At 46.0% G+C, this 26,895-nt stretch overlaps 1 protein-coding gene across 7 annotated transcripts in view; it reads right to left on the bottom strand.

The window, feature by feature from the left end:
• LOC123758464 (Smrter) overlaps positions 1-26,895 on the bottom strand; it is a 730,161-nt gene that overhangs the window by 191,680 nt on the left and 511,586 nt on the right. For 6 of the 7 annotated variants that reach the window (XM_069328777.1, XM_069328778.1, XM_045742901.2 and 3 more), the window contains exon 1: positions 12,279-12,702. The exons of the other annotated variant lie outside the window; for it this stretch is intronic. In XM_069328777.1, coding sequence (XP_069184878.1) covers positions 12,279-12,391 — 113 coding nt within the window. In that variant the 5' untranslated portion in view covers positions 12,392-12,702. Of the gene's footprint in view, positions 1-12,278; positions 12,703-26,895 lie in introns of those variants that run through there. 7 annotated transcript variants of the gene reach the window in all.

Below are 26,895 nucleotides of genomic sequence, written 5' to 3'. Positions count from 1 at the left end.
CAGTATCTCCTGTATATTAAACTTTTAAAGTTTGTTATTTTCCTGCGAGACGTGCCTGGCATATTTATATTACTAAAGCTTACACCAGACATCGTAAAAATTAAATGGGAGGTGCACTAAAACAAAACAAAAAAAATGTCCACAGCGCCAAGCAAATGGCGCGCACTAAGACATCACAACACACAGTGGTGCCATCTGTTGGCCGTTGGAGAAATACTTTTGACTGGAGGACATTGTGGGGAACACACGTTTATATGTATAAACAGAAGATATGGCGCAGTGAGATACGTTTTGGTTTTAAACACAAGATGGGGAATGGCACTTTGCGTGGAAAAGGTAAACAGATGAGGCTAGGATAAAGCAAGCACATGGTGGGGTAGCCTATGGTACATTGCGTGGAAAAACCGCAAACAAGTCTGAAAGTGTAAACACGTTTGCAACTACAATGTCTGTTGCACAAAGTTGCACCAGCCTGCAACTGCAAGCTGGCATTGTGCAGCCCAGTTGAAATGCCACAATCCATCCAACAAAATTTATAGAATATATGGAATGTTAGGCCAAGAGTGTTCACGTTTTGCTCTCTTGATAAAAGGTGATAAAAACTGCAACAACCTAACAATTAACTCCGCTAGGCCTAATATACGATACTATAACTAATTTAGTAAACATATGGGGTACAAATCTGTATTCCCTTGAGCGCAGGCGGGAGAGATACATAATAATCTATACGTGGAAAATAATTGAGAGGCTGGTCCCAAACCTGCACATAGAAATAACATCACATGAGACCAGAAGACATGGCAGGATGTGCAGAATACCCCCGTTGAAAAGCAGAGGTGCAACAGGTACTCAGAGAGAACTCAACATCAGAGGCCCGAGACTGTTCAACACGCTTCCACTACACCTAAGGGGCATAACTGGCAGACCCCTCTCACAGTGTTCAAGAGATAACTGAATGAGCAACACCACAAGGATACCTGATCAACCAGGCTGTGACTCATACGTCAGGCTGCGAGCAGCAGCGTCCAACAGCCTGGTTGATCAGTCCAGCAACCAGGAGGCCTGGTCGACGACCGGGCCGCGGGGACGCTAAGCCCCGGAAGCACCTCAAGGTAACCACATGTCTACTAAATTACTAGTAAGAAAATATTGGCTAGGTTTGACCCCCTCCAGCCCTCAACAAAATAAAAATATACAAAACAGACTTTATGGTCGCAATAGTGTATATTTTGTACATTCCAGCTACAGTAACTATACCTGCCATAATTATTGAAAGCTACATTGCATGCATTGGAGGTGCTAGTTTCTCGTCTTCAGAAAGTAAACAAAAATATATATACTGTACTGTACTCTATATGCGAACAAATTTGAATGGTCCCCAAGCATATATGCGAATGAAAACTCCACACCCCAGAAGTGACTGGAACCTAGACCGACAGGAGTACAATGCAACTGGTATATTTTAATATATATATATATATATATATATATATATATATATATATATATATATATATATATATATATATATATATATATATATATATATAATTACAAATTGATTAATCTTGTTACATGCAAAATCTGTCATTTGCCAAGTATAAACAACCAAAGTTTTCCCAGTCCCAGTTTCCCAAAATCCTGGGTAAAATGGCTTTAAAGCAGAATGGTCATGCTGAATCAATAAATTAACTATCAATAACACGTCTTCGAAAAATGTGTCAGAGTGAATAGCAAACAAAATGCGTAAATAATAGATAGTGTAACGAATTCTTAAAACTTCACAAAAAAGTGCCAAGAATATTACATTTATTTATGCCGGGGCCGAGATTCATCACGCATCTACTTCGACACTTACGAAACCTGTACATCTTTCCTCAATCATGGTGACTTTGTTGACATTTATTTAATAGCTCGAGTTACGAACACTGCGACGACGTCGTTTATAACTATAACCGTAAGCGGTGGCGTAAATGCTTAATGAATCCACAGTAAAGCGACGTCTCCCAGGGCATGGTTCTCACCCCAATACTTTTCCTCATATCTGATGCAGATAAACACAACTGACTGCCCCTTATCATCCTTAACCAAAGATACTGGAATCTGTACAAGTGGAAGGTCTGTTCAGGGGACAGTAAACTTTCAAGTCAATGAAATAAAAAAAATTAAGTAAATTAGAACAACTACGTTCCTTCAAAATGATCATTTGTTTATACTGTACTAGAAAACAAAAGCAATACCCCAAAGTGCCATGGAGGAAAAGCAGCAATAAATATACAGTACTTCCTCTATACATAGGGGCAAAACTAGCCGACCTCTCTCTGTTCAAAAGAAAACTTGATATAACACCGCCAAAAGATAGATCAACTGGATACCTGATCAACAGGGATGTGACTGCGAGCAGCAGGGTCTAACAGCTTCGGTGACCAGACCACCAACCAAGAAGCCCGTTAGAGACAGGGCCGCGGAAACACACATTCCCGGAATGTGTGTTTCCATGAGGGAACGTGATTTTCCACTAGGAAATAACCCGAAGAGCCACGCTGAGGCATTATTAATGTTGCAATGCAAGCTATCAACAAGAGAAGTCTAGCTTTAACCATTCAACGGAAATTAGGCCACTTAACAATACCGCGTAACAATATCCAATATAATTTATCAGGAAACAATGAATAAAGAAATTGTGGGGGGAGGGGGGAATGTGGGGCGAAAGAGCTTCATGTGGGGGGGGAGATGGGGAGAAGTGTATGAGGACGTGAATACTGGGAAGAAATCGTAGGATTGAGTACGTGGACGGGGTAAGGAGGTGTGGATTTGGGAAGGAATGTGCTTACCTAACGGACTATAAGGGAGTGAGCCATCAGACAGCAAGCTAAGAAAAGAAAATATAGCAAAGGAAGTAAAAAGATTTAATGGCGAAAAAACATGAAACAAAAAGGCAGGCGGTGTAAAGCAGACCATAGAGATTGAGGAGCCAGGGGCTCAACCGCACTCCTCCACCGTTGATCGCCCTCCCACATACACTAGCACGCGCACACACATCCACATAAGCGGGCGTGCACACTGCCACATACACAGCCACATAAGTGTACACGCCGAGTTTTTGATTCAGTGGAGGTCATGGTGCAGCGTTGCCAAGTGTGAGCGTGGAGGGAAGGGAGCAAACGGCAGCGACGCCCACACCAACGCATGGGTCAGGACATGGCCTACACCACCACCACCACGACCACCACCACCACTGATACACAATCACCACATCGATCACCACTACCAAGACAACCACCACCCAGGCAACCACCACCGCGTACTCCACCGCCTGAGCAAACGTCACTACCTAACCAACTTACTCCACAAGGGCAAATGCCACCACCACCTGCTCCACACAAGCAGCAGCACCACCACCACCACCTGCTCCACACAAGCAGCAGCACCACCACCACCTGCTCCACACACAACAGGCACCACCATCACCACCTACTCCAAACAAGCACCACCACCACCTGCTCCACACAACAAGCACCACCACCATCTGCTCCATATGACACGGGCACCACCACCACCTGCTCCACACAAGCAGCAGCACCACCACCACCTGCTCCACACACAACAGGCACCACCATCACCACCTACTCCACACAACAAGCACCACCACCACCTGCTCCACACAACAAGCACCACCACCATCTGCTCCACACATTTAAAATTGAATTTAACAGGCACCACCATCACCGTTGATGGCTGTATGTAAGGGAGCCGGTCGGCCGAGCGGACAGCACGCTGGACTTGTGATCCTGTGGTCCTGGGTTCGATCCGACGCGCCGGCGAGAAACAATGGGCAGAGTTTCTTTCACCCTATGCACCTGTTGCCTAGCAGTAAAATAGGTACCTGGGTGTTAGTCAGCTGTCACAGGCTGCTTCCTGGGAATGGAGGCCTGGTCGAGGACCGGGTCGCGGGGACACTAAAAAAAAAAGCCCCGAAATCAACAAGATGACCTCAAGATAACCACCACCTGCTCCACACAGCAAGCACCACCACCACCTGCTCCACACAGCAAGCACCATCAAATGCTCCACACAACAAGCACTACCACCTGCTCCACACAACAGGCACCACCACCAAGCACCACCTGCTCCACACAACGGGCATTTGGACGATCTGGACAAACTGGAGGAATGGTCTAGAAAATGGCTGCTAAAGTTCAACTAAGGAAAGTGTAAAGTACTGAAATTAGGCGATGGGAGCAGAATTACAGGCTCACCATAGCCCGTGTTATTTGGAACTTTTTGTTCCAGGTAGCAAATCTTTAACAACAACAACAACGGGAGCAGAAGGCTGTACACAAGGTACCATCTGGGAGGTGAAACCCTGCAAAAGTCAAATAGAGAGAAAGATTTGGGGGTTCATATCACACCGAACCTGTCCCCAGAGGCCCACATCAAATGGATATCATCAGCGGCATATGCTAGACTGGCCAACATAAGAACTACCTTTAGAAACTTGTGTAGAGAATCATTCAGGACCCTGTATACCACTTGTCTTGCCAATCCTGGAGTATGCAGCTCCAGCCTGGAGTCCATACCTAGTTAAACACAAGACGAAGTTAGAGAAGATTCAGAGGTATGCCACCAGACTGGTCCCGGAACTGAGAGGAATGAGCTACGAGGAAAGGCTAAGGGAGCTGAACCTCACAAACCTGGAAAACAGAAGAGTAAGGGGAGACATGATAACCACTTACAAAATTCTCAGGGAAATTGACAGGGAGGACAAAGACAAACTCTTTAGCACGGGTGGAACACGAACAAGGGGACACAGGTGGAAACTTAGTACTCAGATGAGCCACAGAGACGTTAGAAACTTTTTTTCAGTGTCAGGGTATTTAACAAATGGAATGCATTAAGTAGTGATGTGGTGGAGGCTGACTCCATACACAGTTTCAAATATAGATATGATAGAGCCCAGTAGGCTAAGGAATCTGTACACCAGTTGACTGACAGTTGAGAGGCAGGACCAAAGCCAAAGTTCAACCCCCGCAAACACAACAAGCACCATCACCACCTGCTCCACACAACAAGCACCACCACCACCTGCTCCACACAACAAGCACCACCACCTCCTGCTCCACACAACAAGCACCACCACCACCTGCTCCACACAACAAGCACCACCACCTCCTGCTCCACACAACAAGCACCACCACCACCTGCTCCACACAACAAGCACCACCACCACCTGTTCCACACAACAAGCACCACCACCACCTCCTGCTCCACACAACAAGCACCACCACCACCTCCTGCTCCACACAACAAGCACCACCACCACCACCTCTTGCTCCACACAACAAGCACCACCACCACCTGCTCCACACATCAAAGACCATCACCGTCACTACCACCTGCTCCACACACCAAACACCACCACTCTTTGCTCCACACATCAAGCACCACCACTATTTGCTCCACACACCAAGCACCACCACCACCTGCTCCACACAACAAGCACCACCACCACCTGCTCCACACAACAAGCACCACCACCTCCTGCTCCACACACCAAGCACCACCACTATTTGCTCCACACACCAAGCACCACCACCACCTGCTCCACACAACAAGCACCACCACCACCTGCTCCACACACCAAACACCACCACTCTTTGCTCCACACACCAAGCACCACCACTATTTGCTCCACACACCAAGCACCACCACCACCACCTGCTCCACACACCAAGCATCACCACCTGCTCCACACACCAAGCATCACCACCTGCTCCACACACCAAGCACCACCACCACCACCTGCTCCACACAACAAGCACCACCACCACCTGCTCCACACAACGAGCACCACCACCACCACCTCCTGCTCCACACATCAAGCACCACCACCACCTGCTCCACACACCAAGCACCACCACCTGCTCCACACAACAAGCACCACCACCACCTGCTCCACACAACAAGCACCACCACCACCACCACCTGCTCCACACACCAAGCACCACCACCACCACCTGCTCCACACACAAAGCACCACCACCTCCTGCTCCACACAACAAGCACCACCACCACCTGCTCCACACAACAAGCACCACCACCACCTGCTCCACACAACAAGCACCACCACCACCTCCTGCTCCACACAACAAGCACCACCACCACCTCCTGCTCCACACAACAAGCACCACCACCACCACCTGCTCCACACAACAAGCACCACCACCACCACCTCTTGCTCCACACAACAAGCACCACCACCACCTGCTCCACACATCAAAGACCATCACCGTCACTACCACCTGCTCCACACACCAAACACCACCACTCTTTGCTCCACACATCAAGCACCACCACTATTTGCTCCACACACCAAGCACCACCACCACCTGCTCCACACAACAAGCACCACCACCACCTGCTCCACACAACAAGCACCACCACCACCTGCTCCACACAACAAGCACCACCACCACCTGCTCCACACACCAAGCACCACCACTATTTGCTCCACACACCAAGCACCACCACCACCTGCTCCACACAACAAGCACCACCACCACCTGCTCCACACACCAAACACCACCACTCTTTGCTCCACACACCAAGCACCACCACTATTTGCTCCACACACCAAGCACCACCACCACCACCTGCTCCACACACCAAGCATCACCACCTGCTCCACACACCAAGCACCACCACCACCACCTGCTCCACACAACAAGCACCACCACCACCTGCTCCACACAACAAGCACCACCACCACCTGCTCCACACAACAAGCACCACCACCACCACCTCCTGCTCCACACATCAAGCACCACCACCACCTGCTCCACACACCAAGCACCACCACCACCTGCTCCACACAACAAGCACCACCACCACCTGCTCCACACAACAAGCACCACCACCACCACCTCCTGCTCCACACACCAAGCACCACCACCACCACCTGCTCCACACACAAAGCACCACCACCTGCTCCACACACCAAGCACCACCACCACCACCTGCTCCACACAACAAGCACCACCACCACCACCACCACCACCACCTGCTCCACACACCAAACACCACCACTCTTTGCTCCACACATCAAGCACCACCACTATTTGCTCCACACACCAAGCACCACCACCACCTGCTCCACACAACAAGCACCACCACCACCTGCTCCACACAACAAGCACCACCACCACCTGCTCCACACACCAAGCACCACCACTATTTGCTCCACACCAAGCACCACCACTATTTGCTCCACACATCAAGCACCACCACCACCTGCTCCACACACCAAGCACCACCACCACCACCTGCTCCACACACCAAGCCCCACCACCACCACCTGCTCCACACACCAAGCCCCACCACCACCACCTGCTCCACACACCAAGCCCCACCACCACCACCTGCTCCACACACCAAGCACCCCCACTATTTGCTCCACACACCAAGCACCACCACTATTTGCTCCACACACCAAGCACCACCACTATTTGCTCCACACCAAGCACCACCACTATTTGCTCCACACACCAAGCACCACTACCTGCTCCACACACCAAGCACCACCACTATTTGCTCCACACACCAAGCACCACCACTATTTGCTCCACACAACAAGCACCACCACCACTACCTGCTCCACACACCACCACTACGTGCTCCACACACCAAGCCCCACCACCACCACCTGCTCCACACACCAAGCCCCACCACCACTACCACCTGCTCCACACACCACCACTACGTGCTCCACACACCAAGCCCCACCACCACCACCACCTGCTCCACACACCAAGCCCCACCACCACTACCACCTGCTCCACACACCAAGCCCCACCACCACTACCACCTGCTCCACACACCAAGCCCCACCACCACTACCACCTGCTCCACACACCAAGCCCCACCACCACTACCACCTGCTCCACACACCAAGCCCCACCACCACTACCACCTGCTCCACACACCAAGCCCCACCACCACTACCACCTGCTCCACACACCAAGCCCCACCACCACTACCACCTGCTCCACACACCAAGCCCCACCACCACTACCACCTGCTCCACACACCAAGCCCCACCACCACCACCACCTGCTCCACACACCAAGCCCCACCACCACTACCACCTGCTCCACACACCAAGCCCCACCACCACTACCACCTGCTCCACACACCAAGCCCCACCACCACCACCACCTGCTCCACACACCAAGCCCCACCACCACTACCACCTGCTCCACACACCAAGCCCCACCACCACTACCACCTGCTCCACACACCAAGCCCCACCACCACCACCACCTGCTCCACACACCAAGCCCCACCACCACTACCACCTGCTCCACACAACTAAACCAAACCGTAGTGTCTGAATAAGGACGACTTGCCCAAGCTTTGAGGACACTTAAAAGTTGAGGCAGAGTTGCTTTTATAAGAAGAGAAGCAGTGATTTAATACTTCATACAAAATACTGAAGGGAACAGACTAGGTGAAAGAGAAGTGCCTAAAAAAATGGAGAATACAAAACTAAATTTGTCCAAGAAGCGTAAGGAAATACTTATAGGCCTAATGGTGGTCAGCAAGTAGAAAGCACTGGAAGGCCGAGTAAAGGAAACTACCTCCATTCTCAACTTCACGATACGACAAAAAAACTTGACTTCAGTTAAGATACAACATGCTCATCTTTGTTCCTACTGCAACACAACGCCCACACTCCTAGCAGTTCTGCATCACCCCCACAACGATTTCTCAACAACCACCACCTTTCAAGGATTATACAACCAACTTCATTACCTCCCAACAATACACACACCAGCACCACCACCACACTAACGCTCGCTTAATACTGTCCAAACTCCCTAAAACACATCCCACAACACCCAGCAATACACCCCTACGACCAACTCTACCAAAGTAACACTGGGGGGCCTGGTAGCCTGGTGGATAGCGCACAGGACTCGTAATTCTGTGGCGCGGGTTAGATTCCCGCACCCGGCGGAAACAAATGGGCAAAGTTTCTTTCACCCTAAATGCCCCTGTTATCTAGTAGTAAATAGGTACCTGGGAGTTTGTCAGCTGTCACGGTCTGCTTCCTGGTGTGTGTGTGGTATGTGGGGAAAAAAGTAGTAACAGTTGATTGATAGTTGAGACGCGGGCCGAAAGAGCAAAGCTCAACCCCCGCAAACACAACTAGGTGAATACTTTCCCAGCACCAGCACAATCACCTACCAATACCAGCACAACACTCCAACTAAGATATTTCCAACACCGCTACAACCAAACAATCCAAATTTCATTATAATCCATCACCCTCCAAAATACTCCCAATGCCACTATTACCATTAAGCAAACACACTGTCAACACCACCTCCCACCTAACACACTCCCAACACCACTACCGAACTCTCACACTCCCAACACCACTACCGAACTCTCACACTCCCAACACCACTACCGAACTCTCACACTCCCAACACCACTACCAAACTCTCACACTCCCAACACCACTACCAAACTCTCACACTCCCAACACCACTACCAAACTCTCACACTCCCAACACCACTACCAAACTCTCACACTCCCAACACCACTACCAAACTCTCACACTCCCAACACCACTACCAAACTCTCACACTCCCAACACCACTACCAAACTCTCACACTCCCAACACCGCTACCAAACTCTCACACTCCCAACACCACTACCAAACTCTCACACTCCCAACACCACTACCAAACTCTCACACTCCCAACACCACTACCAAACTCTCACACTCCCAACACCACTACCAAACTCTCACACTCCCAACACCACTACCAAACTCTCACACTCCCAACACCACTACCAAACTCTCACACTCCCAACACCACTACCAAACTCTCACACTCCCAACACCACTACCAAACTAACACACTCCCAACACCACTACCAAACTAACACACTCCCAACACCACTACCAAACTAACACACTCCCAACACCACTACCAAACTAACACACTCCCAACACCACTACCAAACTAACACACTCCCAACACCACTACCAAACTAACACACTCCCAACACCACTACCAAACTAACACACTCCCAACACCACTACCAAACTAACACACTCCCAACACCACTACCAAACTAACACACTCCCAACACCACTACCAAACTAACACACTCCCAACACCACTACCAAACTAACACACTCCCAACACCACTACCAAACTAACACACTCCCAACACCACTACCAAACTAACACACTCCCAACACCACTACCAAACTAACACACTCCCAACACCACTACCAAACTAACACACTCCCAACACCACTACCAAACTAACACACTCCCAACACCACTACCAAACTAACACACTCCCAACACACTACCAAACTAACACACTCCCAACACCACTACCAAACTAACACACTCCCAACACCACTACCAAACTCTCACACTCCCAACACCACTATCGAACTAACACAATCTCAACACCACCCACTACCGAACTAACACACACCCAACACCACTACCAAACTCTCACACTCCCAACACCACTACCAAACTCTCACACTCCCAACACCACTACCAAACTCTCACACTCCCAACACCACTACCGAACTCTCACACTCCCAACACCACTACCAAACTAACACACTCCCAACACCACTACCAAACTCTCACACTCCCAACACCACTACCGAACTAACACACACCCAACACCACTACCAAACTCTCACACTCCCAACACCACTACCAAACTAACACACACCCAACACCACTACCAAACTGACACACACCCAACACCACTACCAAACTCTCACACTCCCAACACCACTATCGAACTAACACACTCCCAACACCACTACCAAACTCTCACACTCCCAACACCACTACCAAACTAACACACACCCAACACCACTACCAAACTAACACACACCCAACACCACTACCAAACTCTCACACTCCCAACACCACTATCGAACTAACACAATCCCAACACCACCCACTACCGAACTCTCACACTAACACCACCACTACCAAATTTACACACTCCCAATAGTACCAAATTAACACACACCTAACACCTCCCAACTCCCAACTAACACACACATTCTACCTGTCCCCTTCAACCCCTAAACCACCTGTCCCCTCCACCATCTGTCCCAACCCCACCACCATCTGTCCTTTTCCACCACCTACCTCCCTGTCCACCAATTTTAAAAACGCCTCTACCTCCCCTTCAACCACCACCACCACTCCTATTCCACCGCCCCAGCAACCATTCCATATACCTTCCTCTCCCACTAACACCCCGCTGGGAAACTTCCCTACAATCACCCAGAACACTTTCCTATCAACCGGCAGCTGGTGCTTCTGATGTTAGACCAGAGATCACTAGGGAAGAGCAGGGGCAGAGGGCAAGGCAGGGGCAAGGCTGGAGGCAGGGCTAGGCAGTGGGCAGAGAAAGGCAGGGGGCAGGGGGCAAGGCAGGGCAGAGGATAGGCAAAGGAAGGAAAGGCAAAGGAAGGAAGGGCAAAGGAAGGAAGGGCAAAGGAAGAAAGGGGGGACAGGGTCAGGTCAAAGCAAGGCAGGGTAGGGCAGGGTAGGGCAGGGCAGGGCAGGGCAAGGCAGGGCAAGGCAGGGCAGGGCAGGGCAAGTCAAGGCAGGGTAGGGCAAGGCAGGGACTCCTGGGGGGAGAGGATGGAGAGACAAGGGAGGCCAGGCCAGGCCTGGCAGGGGAGGGTTGGTCGGGGGGGGGAGAATAGAGGGCAGGACGGGGAGAGGGGCAGGGGACGGGAGGTCGGGGGGGGGGGGGGGAGATATTTAAGCCGGGGGTCTGGCCCCCCACAACCCCACCCCCCACCCCATACACCCCCCCCCCTGCCCTCTACACTGTTGCCGCCCTTCCAACCGTTCGCCTCTACACCCCCGAGTGTCTCCAGACTTAACCCTCTCAACCCGCCCTCTACCACACTTTGTTAGGCGTTTGTTAGACACATGAGGGGGGGGCGCGTCCCCCCCTCTAAGCCCCCCTCCCCCCACACATGTCGCAAGGCTACAAATGTGCCACCAACGACTTGTATACACTCGATCATTTGTTTGTTTGTCACCCCTAAAGATACTGGCTTGGCCCTCGGGGGGCTGGGGGACCTCCTAGCCTGGCTAGGAGGGCCTAAAATAGCACCTGCTAGCCCTCTACGCTGCTAGCACTAGCCTACTAGCCGTCACGTGGCCGGAGATAAGCAAAGAGGTCGGAGAAGCACTGTACCTTGATGTGGGCGGAGGATGGGCGGCCTGGGGTGCTGGGGGCGGCTGTCGTCCCCCAGGATAGAGGATTTGCTGGGCGTGGGGCCCCAAGCCTGCTAGCTTGACAGATTCCATACGGGGTTGGACTGCTCTAGGTGGGTGGCTGTGTACACCTGGCCCCCCGGTCTCCTCGTCGCCTCATCTGGCCGGGCTATGATGGCCCTACACACTTCCCTCGCTACACACTGCTGCTCCACACCCACACACACTCCAACACTACACTCACTACACAAGCACCCGCGGAAATTGGCGATTTAGGGACACAGAACAACGCACACGGCCGATGCGCGCCACTTCTGTCGACGACAAATGGGCAAGTCCACTTTCTGGCGGGGGAGGAGGGAAGGGTGCGGCGATGCCGCGTCTCGCCCCACACGCGCACACACCGCTACTGCAACGTCGCACACATGCACTCACAACCCACATTTCCCACTAAACTAACTCTCTACTTCATCTATGGGCCACAGCAACACCAAAATGCACGTCTGGGTCGGGAGATTAGAAAAAGTGTGTGATTTAACCCCAGGTGAAGCAGCTTACAGGTGAATGGGACCGAGGGCCACGTACACGCTGGGGTCGGCTTCCAGCGACACATCTATAAATGAAGCTATAGGTGCAGTATTTTGAATTTTTATTAATTATTTTCTTGTAATATATCCTCCTTGTGCGATCTAAATCACACAACTACCGCCACCAGATCTACGTGCCTTACACACTTGCTCTTAAAGTCAATAGGGGAAAATTGGCATCCCAAATGAGAGGATATTACGGCCATCAGCAAACATCTCATCTGTCAAAGACCTTCGTTTCCGTTCAATTTTTGATGAAAGAGCAACATACCTGCCAGTGGCCACCAGGCTCCACACCATCTCCTGCTAACACACCCAACCTCTAAATGTCATCCAGCTCAAATGAGTCTGCAACACTAGCTTTTTTTTTATAGAGACCACGTGGGGGACTTATCATGTAAGAAATAGTTTTAAGTAATTGCAGAAGACATTTCTTGGTACGGTGTGTGGTCTCATTACCATCAAGTAAGGACGTATCCCGAGCCTGGACCCAGGAGCTGGATCTTGACGTGCGCGTACCCTTAAACTGATGTTATATTGGATTTACTCTGTAAACGGCATTAACGGGACCTTCACAAATAATTTATGATGGACGGTGTACAGGTGTTTGTGGAGGGCCGCGCCGCTGTTCTCCCGCACCTTGGAATTACTTACTCTCTCTCTTGTTAATCTCAACCACTATGGAGAGGTTCCTGGCTGTGTCATCCTTAGCCTCCTCCATCCTATCTCTATTACTACATACATACATTATTTTATATATATATATATATATATATATATATATATATATATATATATATATATATATATATATATATATATATGGGCGTGGTACTTACCTATTTGTGCTTGCTGGGGGGGTTGAGCTTTGTCTTTGGTCCCGCCTCTCAACTGTCAATCAACAGGTGTACAGATTCCTGAGCCTACTGGGCTCTATCATATCTACATTTGAAACTGTGTATGGAGTCAGCCTCCACCACATCACTGTCTAATGCATTCCATCTGTTAACTACTCTGACACTGAAAAAAGTTATTTCTAACGTCCCTGTAGCTCATTTGGGTACTCAGTTTCTACGTGTGTCCCCTTGTTCGTGTTCAACAGTTTATCTCTATCTACCCATGTCGATTCCTCTTAGAATTTTGCAGGTAGTGATCATGTCTCTCCGAGCTCTCCTGTCTTCCAGCAATGTGAGGTGCATTTCACACAGCTTTTCCTCGTAACTCATGCCTCTTAGTTCTGGGACTAGCCTAGTGGCATAACTTTGAACTTTTTCCAGCTTAGTCCTGTGCTTGATAAGGTTTGGGCTCCATGCTGGGGCCGCATACTCCAGGATTGATCTTACAGGATTGTGTAATTACCTAAGTGTAGTTACAGGATGAAAGCTACGCTCGTGGTGTCCCGTCTTCCCTGCACTCTATCATATAACGCTTTGAAATGACTGACGGTTTTGGCCTCCACCACCTTCTCACCCAACTTGTTCCAACCGCCTACCACACTGTTTGCTAAAGTGAATTTTCTTATATTTCTTCGGCATGTGTGCGCGCGCGCGCGTGTAAATCACGAAGAAATTCACACGTGGTCTGACAGTCACATTCATCATCACGAAGAAAGGATTAAGACAGGAATTTCCTTAAGTACTTTCGTATTTAATAATACATATTTTTACTTAAGTAATTACTTAAGGAAATTCCTGTCTTAAGCCTTCTTTCGTGGACTGACATTGTCACATTGTTTATCACGTGTTAATTTCTTCGTGAGTTACACACACATTTTAGTTTATAAATACACACACACACACATACACATTATATATATATATATATATATATATATATATATATATATATATATATATATATATATATATATGAACAAGCTTGAATGGTCCCCAAGCCAATATGCAACTGAAAACTCCACACCCGCAAAAGGATTTGAACCCCAGACAGCCAGGAGCATATGCACATGGCATACAATATTATATATATATATATATATATATATATATATATATATATATATATATATATATATATAATGTGTGTGTATAATGCGCGTGTGTGTACTCCCCTAGTTGTGCTTAGAGGTTTAAGTGGTTGTGTGTGTGGTAGCGGGGTTGTAATTTGAACATTAAACACGACTCATTGCAGGATTATTACAGGATTGGCAACGAGATTGTACTCCTTATGTAACCAATCCTGTAACCATAGTCAATTGTCACAGGTTGAGGAGCTCCTTGGATGTCGGGCAGGCACCAAGAATGCCGTGACATGGGGTTTTCCCTCTGTATTGCCACACTAAGACTTTGTAAAAGTCACTTGGCAGCTCTTAGGTCTGTTGTTGTTTCAATGAGCCTCGAACCCAGATCTTTGAGAAAACTAGGCACTGACAAGTCTTCATTGATTCCCCTATAGGCGTCAATACAACACAGTATTCAGTATAACCTAGATCACAAATGCAGAAATTCACTGCAATTGTGAAGATTTCAGAGGCATGCTTGTTGTTGACATGGAGGACGCTAATAGAAAATCCCGTGCATGGGGAGCCATCAATGCTGCGAGGGGAGTTCTCACAGTGTGTTATTGCAATATTGAGAAACAATGTAGCTCCTTTATCTACAATGGGGGTCTATGTGCACTTGCCTATCAGTGTTTACCTATGAGTAATCACAGGGAAGTAAGATCTAGCTCTTTATGCCTCACTCTCTAGCCGTGTGTGTTATGTACTCACAGGCGTTTACGAGAATGAATTCAGGTCCCTGCACACTCAACCAGTAAAATAATACCCAAGTTTCTACAGTCCGTTGAGTGAAAGTACTTTCATGATATCAGACTCCATTAAGAGGTCAGACTCAATTGATTCAAAATACATTTAGTTATTAAATTAATTAAATTGCTATTAGGAATTATAAAATAAAACAATTATTGAAATGTCTTATTTTAAATTAAATATTTACTAAAATTAACATTTAAATATTAAAATTAAAATTTGTATTCAATAATTCAATTTGTAATCTGATTTTTTTTAAATATTAAATATATTTAATACTCAAAAAATATTTGAATATTTAAATCATTAAAATATTTACAAAAAAATATTTGTAAAAAAAAAATTAAATAAATTAATATTTGTAAAAAAAAAAAAAAAAATTATATTTGTATTTAAAATTCAGTTTATTATAATATTAAAAAAATATTTGTATTAATTCAATCTATATTTGAAATAAAAAATTGTAACGTGTTTCACATCAATACTTTTATAATAAAATATATTTGTATAATATTATAAACTATAATTAAAGAGTTAAAAATATCACTTTGGTTCTCCGATATCAATAAGATATTTGGTAATATTTTAAAATAAATCTTCTCGTTTTGGGTTACAATAATATATTTTTTTTAGGTTATAACAAATTTGTGTGTTGTTATACAGTACTACAAATATGATAAGGACTATATTGATTGGGTATTTTTAATTAAATTTTTTTTTATACATATTAGTATGATTCTTTGAATTTTATTTCGCCAAAATAATAATACTTATTATAAATGTCATATTTTAGTAACACAAAGAATATGCTTTGGCAATAGTAATAGCATGTTTTGGGAACAATAATAGCATGTTTTTGGCAACATTAATAGCATGTTTTTGGCAACACCAATAGCATGTTTTTGGCAACAATAATAGCATGTTTTTTTCAACAATAAACAGCATGTTTTTTTTTCAAAAATAAACAGCATGTTTTTGGCAACAATAATAGCATGTTTTTGGCAACAACAATAATATTTTTTTGACAACAATAACATGTTTTTGACAACAATAATAGCATGTTTTTGATAACAATAACAACATGTATTTTGAAACAGTAATATCTTTTGCCAACACCAATATCATGTTCTGGAAACAATAATAGCATGTTCTTGGCAACACCAATATCTTGTTTTTGGCAACACCCATAATATGTTTTGGCAACTGCTATAGCATGTTTTATCAACACCAATAGCATGTTCTTGGCAATAGTAATAGCATGTTTTTAGCAACACCTATAGCATGTTTTAGCAACAGTTGTAGCATGTTCTTGGCAACAACTATAGCATGTTCTTGGCAACAACTATAGCATGTTCTTGGCAACACCCATAGTATGTTTTGGCAACTGCTATAGCATGTTTTAGCAACACCAATAGCATGTTTTGGCAACAATAATAGCATGTTTTTGGCAACATTAATAGCATGTTTTTGGCAACATTAATAGCATGTTTTTGGCAATAATAATAGCATGTTTTTGGCAACACCAATACCATATTTTTGGAGATGCATTATCAATCTATACTGAATTTCGACTATTGACAGAGAGAATTATGAAAGCAGGCAGGCTGTCCGCCTTGCTGACACGATGTGTGGGTGTTGGCAGCTAAGCTAAGCTGGCTGCTCCTTGTCAGGAAGCTGTGAGTGTATGAGAGGTTCTTCACATATATTTCAGCATATATGAATGTCTATAAATTACTGTTATCTATTCATTCTATATTCATATATTATATATTCTATATTCATTCTGTTATTCTATTCTATAAACCACCCTCTTCCATCGAAGAACATTCAACATTTTGATGAATTACCATACCATTTAGTCTTTTGATTATGATCATTATACCATGACTTATGTGATGTTAATGTGATTATTATGTGATGATTAAATGGTTGTGGTGTTTAATGTGTGATGAATATGGTTAATGTGTGAATGTGGTAACTATTGATGTGATTATGGAGTAATGTGTGATTAGTGATGGCTAATATATAATGATTAATATGTGTATGAGTGTGATAGTGATTAATGTCCTATTAATATATTATTAATATGTGATTGTGATGACAATATCAATGTTATGATTAATTATGAGTGTGATTAGTATGCAATAGTTAATATGTAATAATTAATATATGATTAATGTGATTGTGATTATATTAATGTGATGTGTTATATGGGGTGATAATGTGATGATTATGACAGGAAGGTGATAGTGATGATGTCAATGATGATCATAATGACGATAAGAGGAAATGTGATGATAATGATATAATATTTGTGATGGCTCCGATGTAATGATGAATTATGATAATGATTAAGATATAGACAATAATGATGACCGACAATATGATTGTAATGAACATAATGAGAATGGTGATAGCGATAATGCTGCTAGGAACGATTGACATGGTGATAATTACAACTGATAACTATAATACTGATATTTTACAATTAATTGTGACACTGAAGGTGAAAATTGTTATGGAAACTTTGTTGATATTGAAAAATTCACGTCGCCACCTTGGCAACGCTGTGGAATGAGGACCCTTGCCACCTTGACAACTCTGAGTGGGAGTTCGCGGACCCGTGGCACCATGGGATAAATTTCCGCTCTCCCACGTCGCATTTTTAACGGAATCTCTACCAGTCCGGCAAGAATGTGACGTTCTGGTACAAATTAAAGCATCGTAATAGTTCCGCTTTCTATGCATCGACGAGATGAGGATAGCTGTGTGGGTTCCCAGCCCATCTAGGTCACCCCAGCCCACCCAGGCCACCCCAGGCCATCCCCAGCCCACCCAGGCCACCCCAGCCCACCCAGGCCATCCCAGCCCATCTAGGTCACCCCAGCCCACCCAGGCCACCCCCAGCCCACCCATGCCACCCCCAGCCCACCCATGCCACCCCCAGCCCACCCATGCCACCCAGGCCACCCAAGCCACCCCAGCCCACCCAAGCCACCCCAGCCCACCCCAGCCCACCCAGGTCACCCAGGCCACTCCAGCCCACCCAGGTCACCCCAGCCCACCCAGGTCACCCCAGCCCACCCAGGCCATCCCAGCCCACCCCAGCCCACCCCAGCCCACCCAGGTCACCCAGGCCATCCCCAGCCCACCCAGGCCACCCCAGCCCCCCAGCCCACCCAGTCCACCTAGGCCATCCCAGCCCACCAAGGTCACCCCAGCCCACCCAGGCCATCCCAGCCCACCCCAGCCCACCTAGGCCACCCCAACCCACCCAGGTCACCCCAGCCCACCCAGGCCACCCCAGCCCACCCAAGCCACCCCAGCCCACCTAGGTCATCCCAGCCCACCCAGGCCACCCAGGTCACCCCAGCCCACCTAGGTCATCCCAGCCCACCCCAGCCGATCAGTGACAGTTCCTGACTGTTATTGTTGCTACTTTAGATTCTGCTACTCGGAACAAAAGTTCCAAGCAGCACTACGGGCTACTTTTGGGGTGGAGGGGGAGTAAAGATGGAAAGGCATAGGTGAAGAGAAGTTTAGAAATGAAAAAGATAGTGAGAGTTATAAAAGCAGGCGGGCTGTCCGCCTTGCTGACACGATGTGTGGGTGTTGGCTATGGTGAGCCCGTAGTGGACTTTTAGTTGATGGTCACCCCTGATGGTCGAGAGGTTAGCCATCAGTCCTGCCAGCACACACACGTCTCTCATATGACTGTATTGTCGTTGTGGTGTTCACTCGGCCTCTCTTCTCCTCTCCTCCCTTTTTTCCTATCCACATTCCCTACCTCTCTTCCCCAACATCTCCGTTTCCCCTCTCACACCACTCTAACTTACTTTTCTCTTCCCTTCTCTCTCCTTCCCTCTCCCCCCAACCTCCCAACTCTCCTTCCCTCTATCCCTCCTTCCCCATCTGTTCTCTGTCCCAGAAAATGTAGAACTGTGATCTGAATTATTTCATTTTTTTTTACTCGAGATTCCAGGTAAAATATTCGAAAAATCCTGAGCTCCAGACTGGTGAAGCACAAGGAAGGCAGTACACCAGACCCCACGGGTCCCTCAGAGGGGCCCGTACACCTGTACCTCTCATCTATGAACATATAGTCTATTCCACGACGGAAAATTGAAATAGTAATGTAATGCTCGGTGATGTCTCGAAAGCTGTCGACAAAGTCTGGCACACCGACAAAAGAATACAAGATATACACACACACGCACACACACACACACACACACACACACACACACACACACACACACACATACCATACCACTCAGCCTAAATTGTTGCATAGCCACATTAGGAGAAAAACAACAGTAAAGGAACAGGTTATGAGATTAAGGATAGGGGCGGAAGGATTCACTACAAATGACAAGGAAGTGTGTGAGGAATTGAATAAGAAATTCCAGGAGGTCTTCACCTTAGAACAAGGAGAAATTCCAGAGGTAAGTGAGGGAATAGCTAACCAGGAACCACTGGAAGAGTTTGAGATTACCACGGGGGAAGTAAGGAAGTGTTTACTAGAGTTGGACGTGACGAAGGCTATAGGCCCAGATGGAATCTCCCCCTTGGGTTCTAAAGGAAGGAGCAAGAGAACTGAGCCTACCACTCTCCATAGTGTATAACAAATCACTGGCAACAGGGGAACTGCCAGATATTTGGAAAGCAGCTAACGTAGTCCCGATATACAAGAAAGGGGATAGACAGGAGGCACTGAACTACAGGCCAGTGTCCCTAACCTGCATACCATGCAAGCTGATGGAGAAGATTGTGCGAAAAAAACTAGTGGAGCATCTGGAGCGAAGGAACTTTGTAACACAGCATCAACATGGGTTCAGGGATGGCAGGTCCTGCCTCACAGGGTTACTTGAATTCTACGACCAGGCAACAAAAATAAGGCAAGAAAGAGAAGGGTGGGCAGACTGCATATTTTTGGATTGTCAGAAAGCCTTTGATACAGTGCCACACAAGAGGCTAGTGCGAAAGTTGGAGATGCAGGCTGGAGTGAGAGGGAAGGTACTCCGGTGGATAGAGGAATACCTAAGCAACAGGAGACAACGAGTCTGTGTGAGGGGTGAGGTCTCAGATTGGCGAGACGTCACAAGTGGAGTCCCGCAGGGGTCAGTCCTTGGACCTATACTGTTTCTGGTATATGTAAATGATCTCCCAGAGGGTATAGATTCGTTCCTCTCAATGTTTGCCGATGATGCAAAAATTATGAGGAGGATTGAAACAGAGGATGATAGTAGGAGGCTACAAGATGACCTGGATAGACTGAGTGAATGGTCCAACAAATGGCTGTTGAAGTTCAACCCGAGTAAATGCAAAGTAATGAAACTAGGCAGTGGAAACAGGAGGCCAGGCACAGGATACAGAATAGGAGATGAAGTACTTAATGAAACAGACAGAGAGAAAGATCTAGGAGTTGATATCACACCAAACCTGTCTCCTGAAGCCCACATAAAGAGAATAACGTCTGCGGCATATGCGAGGCTGGCTAACATCAGAACGGCGTTCAGGAACCTGTGTAAGGAATCATTCAGAATCTTGTACACCACATATGTAAGACCAATCCTGGAGTATGCGGCCCCAGCATGGAGCCCGTACCTTGTCAAGCACAAGACGAAGCTGGAAAAAGTCCAAAGGTATGCTACTAGACTAGTCCCAGAACTAAGAGGCATGAGTTATGAGGAAAGGCTGCGGGAAATGCACCTCACGACACTGGAAGACAGAAGAGTAAGGGGGGACATGATCACAACCTACAAAATCCTCAGGGGAATCGACCGGGTAAACAAGGATGAACTTTTCAACACTGGTGGGACGCGAACAAGGGGACACAGGTGGAAGCTGAGTACCCAAATGAGCCACAGAGACGTTAGAAAGAACTTTTTCAGTGTCAGAGTAGTTAGCAAATGGAATGCATTAGGAAGTGATGTGGTGGAGGCTGACTCCATTCACAGTTTCAAATGTAGATATGATAGAGCCCAATAGGCTCAGGAATCTGTACACCAGTTGATTGACGGTTGAGAGGCGGGACCAAAGAGCCAGAGCTCAACCCCCGCAAGCACAATTAGGTGAGTACAATTAGGTGAGTACACACACACACACACACACACACACACACACACACACACACACACACACACACACACACACACACACACACACACACACCCACCCACCCCAGGATCAAGATCTGAACTAGATCGTCTTCGGAGAGTGTGTGCCACGCCATGCTATAGACACCAGAACAACCCAGCTCACTATTGGCAGCTACTTGCGTGAGGCAACAGCACTAAGTGGAGTGCTACAAGGAAGCTGCCTCTCACCCACTTTTTTTTCAACATATTCACTACTGACGTGTTCCTCGCCATCATGGGGAATATATCACTTATGCGGATAACGTCACTCAAATAATCTGCCTAACAAAATCAAGACGGTAAAATTAGTCATATAGTACTCTGAGAAACAATGGCAAATCAGTACTAACAATTTCCAAATAATACACGTTGTCAAACTAAATCCAGAGTACATTGCCTTCGACAACCTCCAATACAGTATGAATGTAGGTAGAATACGGTAACTCAAATTCAATAGAACAGGAATCGCTCTCTTAAATGACAAAATAAACAAAGCAAAAACTTCCTTAGGCAAACTGATCGAGGAGCAGGCCTGGTCGAGGACCGGTCCGCGGGAGACGACAGAAAACCCCACATCCAGGTCCACTATTTGCCCTAATGAAAAACAACTGACAAAAATTACAAGCAGTTAAAAAAAGACAAGAAAAGAAAAGCAGGAAAACCCCGTCCATCGTATGACCAGACAATTCAGAAACTCCATGAACTCCTGAACGTACAGCCACTAAACATCAGTCTAGAACACCAAGCCATCAAGGTGTGGAACACCATCAAAATGTTCAGGACCCAATGGTTGAATGATTACTCCAAGATGAGACGCCCCGCTCCCACAGCTGGTGGCCCAAGATGAGACGCCCCGCTCCCACAGCTGGTGGCCCAAGATGAGACGTCCCGCTCCCACAGCTGGTGGCCCAAGATGAGACGCCCCGCTCCCACAGCTGGTGGCCCAAGATGAGACGCCCCGCTCCCACAGCTGGTGGCCCAAGATGAGACGCCCCGCTCCCACAGCTGGTGGCCCAAGATGAGACGCCCCGCTCCCACAGCTGGTGGTCCAAGATGAGACGCCCCGCTCCCACAGCTGGTGGCCCAAGATGAGACGCCCCGCTCCCACAGCTGGTGGCCCAAGATGAGACGCCCCGCTCCCACAGCTGGTGGCCCAAGATGAGACGCCCCGCTCCCACAGCTGGTGGCCCAAGATGAGACGCCCCGCTCCCACAGCTGGTGGCCCAAGATGAGACGCCCCGCTCCCACAGCTGGTGGCCCAAGATGAGACGCCCCGCTCCCACAGCTGGTGGCCCAAGATGAGACGCCCCGCTCCCACAGCTGGTGGCCCAAGATGAGACGCCCCGCTCCCACAGCTGGTGGCCTAAGAGCCTCGATTTACTAGATGAATACCTAGCCCCCACAGTCCATAATTCCTAGATGAAATACTGGCCACAAATCCCTCACCCAATAATTCAAACAAAATTGTATAATATTATATATATATATATATATATATATATATATATATATATATATATATATATATATTATATATATATATATATATATATATATATATATAATTATTTAGGGGTGATCCTGGACGGCATGGGTTCGAATCCTGGCCGGATCAAATACAGTTCTTAATGATGTATGGCTTGCGTGTTCATGCAGCTTTCTCACATTAGTAAAACTCAGCGCGGCCCGTGCATGTGCCAGAATTTGATAAAAACTGTACCCAAATGGAGCCATGCGTGTCGTCGACAAAAAAAATATCGACATATATATATACACAAGAATTTGAGTGTATTTTAATGCTACTTGGTATTCCTCTATATATTCCCATTTATGTTAAAACACGTGTGAGGAACCTTACGAACACTCACAGCTCTGTCAAGGGAGAGCAACGTTAGCTTAGCTACCCAGCACACACAGTGTGTCAGCAAGGCGGACAGCTCGCCCCATAACTTGCAGCCTGATTTTTAATGCAACTTTTTCCGTCGCCCATACCTATCCATTTTCTTTATTCCCCACACCAAAAAAAAAATCTGTTGCACGGATTAATGGTGGAAATAGGAATAACAATACAAAAACATTTAATTTTATCTTTTAGATCTTGAAAATTGCAGGAGTTGCTATAGATGCCGTTATTTCTTAAATTGTGGCATTGAGGCCTACCCCGACTGACCTACGGCATTCCCACAACCGTCATGAGTCATCCTGGAAGGTTGGGTGAGGCTAGCCCCGAGCGTTTGGCCTCCACCATCGGACACACTCATAGTTACCTCTCACATGGCGTAGAAATTCGAGGCTGTCGCTAACCATATGATGCACCTTCAGAACATAAGTAGTTAGGCCCTAGATGATACCTGCACATTACTACACAGTATTGAGTAGCAACACTGCGCATGCAAATGAACAACCCATCTTCCAAAATTGTTAGTACTTATCGCAGCTATTTAATCAAATGTACAAAAATGGACTGTTGCAGCCTAACAAAACTCATATTATAGTCAATACATTTTGTACAAGGCTCGAAAAAAAAGCCAAAGTAAAAATTAAACGTTCTTGGACCTAGTATAACATATTATATATATAAAGCCTAAGATAACGCATATCAGGAATAGCATCAACCAATTAGCCCTTGGACAAGTTAATGTCTTCAGTCATACCAGTTTTATGGCATTCCATTTGGGGTAATGCAGCCAGCCCGTCCTCCTGAGGTTTACCAACGTCAAGAAAGTGTCGTACTAAAGTGCGAGAGTTTATCATACTAAAGCTGCCCCTTAACCTACTAGAGGACCCAAAACAGAAAACGGGACAGTATGTCAATTTCGCAAGCCGCCACCATTTTCTAGTACAGTATGACAATTTTTGGAAATTCCTATACGAAGGTATAGTATACCTATACGAAGGTATAGTATACCTATACGAAGGTATAGTATACCTATACGAAGGTATAGTATGCCTATACGAAAGTATACGTCAAAATGCGACGCTCTATTAGGAGACGGATTGATGCAGCAGCCAACATTCCATATATGATCTCTTATTCTTTCTCCAAGCGTTTACGTTGCTCATAATCATTAATCATTAACAATCATTAACAATATCAATGAAGGTACTTTACCTTGCGTTAGTTTCTGGAATCAACGTCCCGCGGCCCGGTCTCTGACCAGGTTTCCTGATTGCAGCTGAATAATAAAAAGGTGAAGAATATTAATCCGTATTACATTTTTAAGATATTGGATACTATTGTTAAGGACACGAAACCTGTGGGGCTGGTTAGTCCCCCCCCCCCCCCCCGGGCAAGGACGACACGCCCGCCGTTCTCTCCCTTAATGCGTCGCATTCGTACCGGAACCAACCAATCCGTAAAATAATGCGACGTATTAGTAAAAAAAAATCACACGCCGTAATATTTTTTTTTATCTTTAAGAAAATGCAATATAAATTACATATACATAAGTTTTACAAGGCAATTATACATTACAATTCTTAGTGAACAAGTGTTTCAGTAGTACAGAACAAGATCTTTTAAAAAAAAAACCTGAATGTTATACTTATTTACCTATAAACGATTTACAAAAATTGGAGAATAAATTTACATTAAAATACAGGGAAAATTATTACATTTATATATATTTTATATAATTCTCAGTTAACAAATTTTCCATATCATCACCGAGCATGAGTCGTAAACCCCAAATGTTATACCTGATCCTGCCTCGCAAGAACTTCAATATTTTGTCTACTGAGTAACCTTCCTGCCTGCCTATCCACACACAAAAAATGTAATCAGAAAGTAACAATTATTGTATTCCTAATTTTCTTGCATTTTATGTCAATATGAAACATTAAAAACCTCATTAACTCCACTCTAATACTTGGTCCACATAAAGCTTTAATAGTGTCTCTAATCCAGTTTACAAGAACAACTTTCTGCTTACAGAAATAATATATATGCATATTATTTTCAATTTCAGTACATTGGTCACACCTATTGTTGTCCTTAATGCCCAACATCAACAACCTATCATTAGTAGGAAGGGTCTCATGAATATAACGATACAACAGCTCACGTTGTTTTGGGGCAATAAATTTAACATGAAGGTTTGCCCATATTACTTGCCAGCTAAAGAGTGGATATGCCTCCTCTACTCTAGAAACAATATTTGGGAGTATAACATCATACACTTGTTTACTGTTCATCATTAAAAAACCTTCAATATTACAAATCCGCCTGAGAACATCAATTGCACATGAATAAAAGTGCGGTGAAATAAAGGCAAGGTCAGAATGCCTCGGCCTCGGTAGGTGAGGTGGGTTGTTTGGGTTCGTACGGTTCTGGCTTAAGGGAGAAACAGTTATAATTTTTTTACGGAATGATAAATTTAAAGAACTTTTTTTATTTATTATATCACTTAATGCCATTAAATTGTGAGCAATTATTCATTTATTTAATTCAGCATCATGACAAAGTTGGCCTTGACTTTTTTGTTATACAATTTATAATCACTAATTATAATAATCACTGCTAGGTTCTTAATGTCTAGGTAGTACAGTTGGGTTCGTTCTCGACTCATAATTGGAAATACCGGTTTTCATCCCCGGGCAGGACGGAAACGGTTAGGCACGTTTTCTATCATCTGCTGCCTCTGTTCACCTAGCAATAAGTAGATACCTGGGAGTTAGTCAACTGTTATTGGTTTATTCTGAGGAGGGTCATTAGTTCGACCTTGACGTGACCTCGATACAAGCCTAACGTGTATATTATGTATGTGAGTATATTATAATTACACACACATACACACACACTATTATTCAACACTGGTGGTACGCGAACAAGGGGACACAGCTTGAAGATGAGTACCCAAATGAGCCACAAAGACGTTAGAAAGAACTTTTTCAGTATCAGAGTAGTTAACACAGATGGAATGCACTAGGTAGTGATGTGGCGGTGGCTGACTCCATACACAGTTTCAAATGTAGATATGATAAGAGCCCAGTAGGCTCAGGAACCTGTACATCAGTTGATTGACAGTTGAGAGGCGGGACCAAAGAGCCAGAGCTCAACCCCCGCAAGCACAACTAGGTGACTATACACACACACACACACAC

Source organism: Procambarus clarkii, chromosome 22, assembly GCF_040958095.1.
Source record: "Procambarus clarkii isolate CNS0578487 chromosome 22, FALCON_Pclarkii_2.0, whole genome shotgun sequence".
Lineage (NCBI taxonomy): Eukaryota > Metazoa > Arthropoda > Malacostraca > Decapoda > Cambaridae > Procambarus > Procambarus clarkii.
This window is presented reverse-complemented; position numbering and strand designations above follow the sequence as displayed.